This window comes from Platalea leucorodia (assembly GCF_965183815.1).
Source record: "Platalea leucorodia genome assembly, chromosome: 8".
Lineage (NCBI taxonomy): Eukaryota > Metazoa > Chordata > Aves > Pelecaniformes > Threskiornithidae > Platalea > Platalea leucorodia.
In genome coordinates this window covers 30,185,544-30,191,641 of record NC_138830.1, presented here as the reverse complement: position 1 = coordinate 30,191,641, position 6,098 = coordinate 30,185,544, and the positions used below count along the sequence as shown (strand labels likewise).

At 50.4% G+C, this 6,098-nt stretch overlaps 1 protein-coding gene across 1 annotated transcript in view; it reads left to right on the top strand.

Moving 5' to 3' along the window:
• Positions 1-334: 334 nt before the first annotated feature.
• FARP2 (FERM, ARH/RhoGEF and pleckstrin domain protein 2) overlaps positions 335-6,098 on the top strand; it is an 82,554-nt gene continuing 76,790 nt past the window's right edge. Inside the window, exons 1-2 of the mRNA XM_082320780.1 lie at positions 335-429; positions 4,956-5,189. Of these exons, the coding sequence (XP_082176906.1) occupies positions 4,986-5,189 (204 nt within the window). The 5' untranslated portion in view covers positions 335-429; positions 4,956-4,985. The remainder of the gene's footprint in view (positions 430-4,955; positions 5,190-6,098) is intronic.

Genomic DNA, 6,098 nt, shown 5'->3' with positions numbered 1-6,098 from the left:
GAAGCCGGGATCGGTCTCACTCTTCCGTGTCTCCACCTCTCCTCGTGCTCCGTGTGCAGGGGCCTGGATTCCCCTGGGACCGCCGCACCCACGGCACGATTCCTCTTCCGGTGACAACGTTCCCTGGGGGGACTCGGCCGGTAGGAAGAGCCGGGCTGCCCCCGGGCTCCGGGCTGCCGCCGGGGCTCCGGGATGCCCTCCCGCTGCCGGCGGCACAGGGCCGCGCCGGGCCGGGCCGCCGCCCCCGGAACCCGAGGCCCCGGCCCAGGCCCCGGTGGCCCAATGGCAGCGCGCGGGGGGCGGGGCGGGGCGGGGCCGGCGCTGAGCCTGTGCACGCGGGCTGCGCGGGGCCGACGCTCCTGCGGCGGCGCGCGGCGGGACGGCGCGCGGCCCGGCCCGGCCCGGCCCGGCCCGGCCCTCGGCGCTGAGGTGAGGTGCGGCGCGGCGCGGCGCTCCCCGCGGGCCGGCTCCGTCCGTCCTGACAGCCGGCCCCGCGGGAGCTGAGGGGGCCCCGGCCCCCGGGCCGGCGCTGGAGCGGGGCTGCCGGCGAGCGGCGCCCCAGGCCGGCGGCTGGGCTTGGCCAGGCCGACGGCTGGGCTCGGCCAGCCCCGCGGCTCGGCCCGCCTGCGCGTCGGGCGCTTCCGCCGCCTGCGGCTGCTGTCCTGCGCTGTGGCCCCGGGCGGAGGCTTTCGCGTGGGAGCCTGGCCGGGCAGGGGGCCCGGCCCGCGCCGCCGGAGGGTCTGCGGCCCTCCCTCCTCCAGACCTGAGGACGGGGGGCTCTGGCTGGCGGGGGGTCCGGAGCGCCTTCCCCGGCCTGCTGCCGGGGGCCTGGCCTGGGCGGCTTCGCCACTTCCCTCTCGGACTGGGAGCGCTTGAGCACCTGCGCCCCGGCCCAGCCGCTCCCCTCTGCATGCGCCTCCCTGCGAGGGGCTCGCCGCGGGTGGGAGGTGGTGGTGCAGCGCCGCCCTGCTGATTCCCTGTCATCAGTTAAAGAAGCGCTCCTGGAGCCCCGCTCACCTGGCACGGACCAGCTGCGGTCCTTCTCTACCCTCCCGGCGCATCCAGCTCCTTCCAGGCAAGCGCGGGGTGTCGGGCACACGATGCTGCCGGCCACAGCAGTGCACCGCTGCAGGAGAGAGCCGCGCGACGCCTTTCGCGGTCGTGATGAGGGATGCTGGTCCTAACGGGAGCAAGGGGTCCGGGTTTCAGGGCGAGGCGTCTCTCCTGGTGCAGCTGGGCACTCATAGTCTTCATCCCTCTTCGTTGCAGTTGTTGGATACCTGATGCATCAGTTGGTGCCACCTTGATGTAGTGCTGTTAATAGGTGAATTGCCTAGTGAAAAAGGTAAAAGAGGAGAGTTTGCTTCTGGTGGACTGAAGGGACCTGATTTGAGAGCTCCTGCTGAGAGTGCTTCCTTGTGCAGATGGTGGGGATCCTTTCCTATGGCACGCACAGATCATCTTGCTTGCACCGGGGAGCTGGGAAACTGGTGTTACTTCAGACCAGCCTTCTGCATAGGCAAGGGATGAAGCATTGTAGTGACTCTGTCACTGACCAAAAGACACAGTACTCGGAGGAGTTCCTTTGAAAGCCCTTGGTATCTTGTGCGGGCATATCTTCAGGTGTAAGCTGCCTTTTCAGATTTGCTGCTAGCTGAAAAATGCTGTCTTGCTTCTGAAAAATAAGTTTGTTCTATCCACGTAGAAGATAAAATTCATTGCAACTTTGAAGCTATTTCAGAAAGGCAACAAAAAGTACATAGCAACCTAAATTTTGCAATTTTTATTCCCAGCTGCTCCTTCAGACTCACTTGGGGCTGAGAGTGATAGTCATTCTATCGCTGTGCTTCAGGGAGCTGATTTAGCTTTGATGCCTGGTCCCTGTTTATAGGAAATTATCAGGATAAGCACTCAGTGCAAAGAAGTTCAGGGTGGGTGAATGCAGGGAAGATTTTTTTCTTAGAACCGCCAATACTGCGGTGATGTTGCGTTTTAGTTTTGCATTGGTGAGGAGGTAGATGAGACCTTGTTCTGTCTCGCCTGGGGTGGGAGGCTCTCAGTGCTGTTGGATGCCTTCTCTGCTCTGCCCATGGAGCCTCTTGTTCTTTCCGGTGCTTGCAGCCTGTCTCATGCTTCACTCTTGCATTTTCCTCTGCTGTTAATTTAGACAGCCCCTTTAGCTGAAACGCTTCCTAAATCATGACACAATGTTTTTTGTTAAGAAACGTCATATGTAGTTAACTTACATAAAACAAGATATATAACTATAGTTGGTGGTAAAACTGGAACTAGTTCTTGACTTGGTTAATACTCCTCAGACTTTTGTTTTTTGAGGCAGTTGGAGCAGGCCAGGCTATTTGGGGGTTTTTAATAATTTTAATGGCATTAGTAGCATGTACTGGGAGGGCGCTGGAGGTGGTGTGGGGAGATGCTCACAACTGCCACGCAGTGGGCAGGGCACTGCTTTTCTAGGGAAATGTGCCTTGCTTCTGCACATTGTGTTTTCTGCCTAGGTGCTTGTTAGACCTTGAAAATCTGAATATATGCTGGCTGGAGACTAGTCTAGTGGTAAATATTTTTAGGAATATGTCATCAGCAAGATGCAAGGCCAAGCCCCATTGAGTTCACTTTTCCTGTTAACGCCTGTGAGGAAGGACTTTGACATCTGCAGTTTCTGTTTGAGATGACTTTGGTCTCTCCTGGCTGGTAACCAAAGCTAGTAAAAGTACCCAGGAGCTCCTCGTTTAGTCTGCAGTTGGTGGCCTGCCTGCCTTGCCTTTGGGAACCGGCTGGCTTCAGCTGGAGGGGTGGCTGCCGAAGCCTCTCTGCCGCAGGGCTCCTCTGTGTACTGCCTCAACTGTCACCGCTCATATCTTTTTCCTTTTTCAGTAACTTCTGTCTCTGTCCCTTCCAGTGGCTGTTTATTCAGAACGGGATGAATGTGTTCATGGAGTGCTAATTTTAAGAGCGGTTGTCTAACAAATAGCCTTGTGAGGAGTATAACTGATTCTGGGCAACTTCAGTTGCTTGTAAGCTTCTGAATGGCAGTAACAAAATCTTGCCATACGGTTAAGTTATAGGGGACACAGCATCAAGGGGATATAGATGACACCAAGCTATGGTTTCTCTCCAGATTAGCAGTTAGAGGTGTCATCTGCGCAGCTGTCTCTGCTGATATTTGGTTGTGGCGGTTTGAAATCTGTGACCTAAAAGTTTTTCTCCTTGGCTGTGTAGCCACACAAACTAGGAAGTTCAGTGAAAGGATATGCACAAAATGGTCTGAGAAAGAAACTTTCTGCTGATTTGTGACATAAAACTGGTGGGTCTGGCACTGGGCAGTGTATGCATGCTTTTAAGGTTGAGATCATCCTTCTCACGCTTTCTTGTCGTGTGTGTCATCCGCTGGGAGGCTGGAGGCACCTCTGTGGTGGTCTCAAGCCATGCTGCTTCAGCAGGACTCTGCAGCACTCGGAAGGGCTCTGAGAGACCACTAAACCAAACGAGCCTTGTGGTAGGCATAATTAGGTAAGAGGCCTCTGTTTCCTCTCCTGTGATAAGTTCATCTGTACAGGAGTCTGCAAGTATAGAAAGAAAAAAAGAAAAAAAAAAAAAAAAAAAAGAAAATGTTGAAACCCACTGGTCTGCAATCCAGGAATACGTTTGACCAATCTCTATGTGTGCAAGGATTTAAACCTAAAACCTCCCACTAATTTTTAATGACATGTAAGGCTGGCTCATTTAACTCCACGGAGCGGACTGCCTACATACTCAAAGCGTAGAGGGACAAAGGAATGTTTTCATGATCTGCCTCTCTCCTTTTTACACAAAACACGTTTATTATGAAACAATAATCTAACACTTAATTGAATTTTTTGTAGTGTGGTGGCCATGCGAAGGCTGTCCCAGCGTCACTATCCACATACTTTCAATTGTTCAGATGTAGCATGGTATTTGGGAAATGCAACCAAAAGCATCGAGGAGCCTGTTGGTTTCCATGTGCATTGCTGCTGAGTGCCTTGCACGTTGCTGCCAAATACTTTGTGCCAGTGGTGAGTGTGGGGCAGTGGCTTTGTTTGGCCCGTTGCATCCTGAGCCCGTGTGCCTTGCATTTACGTAGACCCCACTGCAATCTCCCTCCAGATACTGCCACCGCTCCCATGGCGCGGGAAAGCCGGGGAGAGGCATGCAGGTTTTTTTTCCCCATGTCAAATTAAACACTTGCTCTGCAACAACTGCCACCAAACCATGAAAATAAGGATCATGATGTAGGAGTGGGCCTACTTGAACTAGTGTAGATTTCTGTAATTGAGATTTTTGCCCACTGACTTAATCTGGGTACAGCACAGGTTTGCTAATAAGGTGAAGAACTGTTATCTGAGGCAGAAATCTGTTACGAAGGCTCTGAGCTGCCAGCATTGGTTGGGGTAGCTATGGTTTTGCATGAGTCATCATTTGGGGGGATGAAGAAAGTTAATTGTTCCTGTTATCGTGGGGTGTGGTCTGACATTGTAGCAAAGTCCATGGGATGGCCAGGTACCAGTGAAAAGCAGAGTCCTGCCTTACCCTCTGCTGCCTGCTCCAGGTGGCTTTTCTTGTGCTGTCAGCAGCACTCATGCTGCTTGTGGTGACCTGGTTTAGGGAGCTAAATCGGCAGAAAAATTAACCGGAAATTAAAATGGCAGTGTGTAAGGAGGGCAGAGGGCACAGATTTGAGTATTCTATTTCCTAACCATGTTTTAGAGTAGGTTTGTTTTTTTTTTTTTTTAACCTATTTTTTCTTACCAGCAGCTGGATGTTTGACCAGAGTTCTATCAACTTTATTATTGGTTTTGATAGCGGGATGAAGAGCATTAAATCAGGACTTTGTGTGTGATTGTGCTTCAGTGGGTAGTATTTTCATATAGGATATCAGTGGAAAACTATCTTTAAGGCTGTAATCTTCTATTTTCTTCCAGGTTTCTTTAGACTCTGCTCACTGATGAAAGATGGGAGAGATAGAAGGAACATACAGAGTCCTGCAGACTCCTGGCTCTCGTTTGGGTGTCCAGAAGACCACAGGAGTGAGTACCTTAGAGCCGGGACAGAACCTCTCTACTGCAATGGCATCATCGCCTGCCAAAACTCACGAGCGGGACCTACCAATCAAAATACAGATGCTGGACAACACGGTGGAAATACTTGACATTGAGGTAAGAGATTTAAACCTGATTTCAAGTACACTTAGCCTCCGAGAATGTAAAGCTTGCAGGATGTGCCACTGTACAGAGCTGGGATGTTTTGAGGCAATATCTGAAAAAGATTCGTGTAGGGATTTTACCTACTTACAAGTGGTTAAATGAGTAGCCCACCTTGTTTTTTAAAATCTTTTAAGTATAACAGATGTTTTATTTTTTTAACAGACTTTAAATCCAAGCACATACTGTAACAAGAAGCTTTCACTGTTACTTGCTTTGGGGGAGCACGAACTATCTTCGGCCAAACTCTTCTTGCTTCCTGAGTCACATGCAGCTTTGTCAATTTGGCAGTTGGGAGAGCAGAAGGGCTTTTTTTTAGTCAGTACTTTTTATTAATTATTTTAATGGTTTGTATCCTCTTCAAGTAAACTTGCTCCTATTTTAAAGTTTTTGCTTGTTGCCACACTTTGGGAGGGAGGGACAAGAGGGGTAGCAATGTTTCTGAAAATTTGTATTTAAAAGTATGTTTGCTTAGCAGTTGGGGAAATCTGTTTTAAGAAATACAAACCACGCTCAAATTGGGGTGGTTCTGTTTCGAAACAAAAAAAAATTTTTTGTTCTTCAAATTCTTGTTTCATTCTCAACATTAACCTCAGACTTTAATTTTAGCTTGTCTGAAGATCTGTTGTTAGAAAACAGCTCTGTTCTAGTGAAGATACTCAACTGTCAGATATTCTGCATTAATATCAAATTGACTTTATAATTAGCACTCGTAGCCTTAGTTTGTTGCATAGACTTAAACAGGCTTTTCCAAATAGAGTGAAAAGGTGTCTGTGGAGCTCTAAAGAAATAGTGGCTTTTGGGGATGTCTTCTACAGATTGCTGTCCAGCTATTCAACTCTCAAACATTAAGTATCTTTTTTC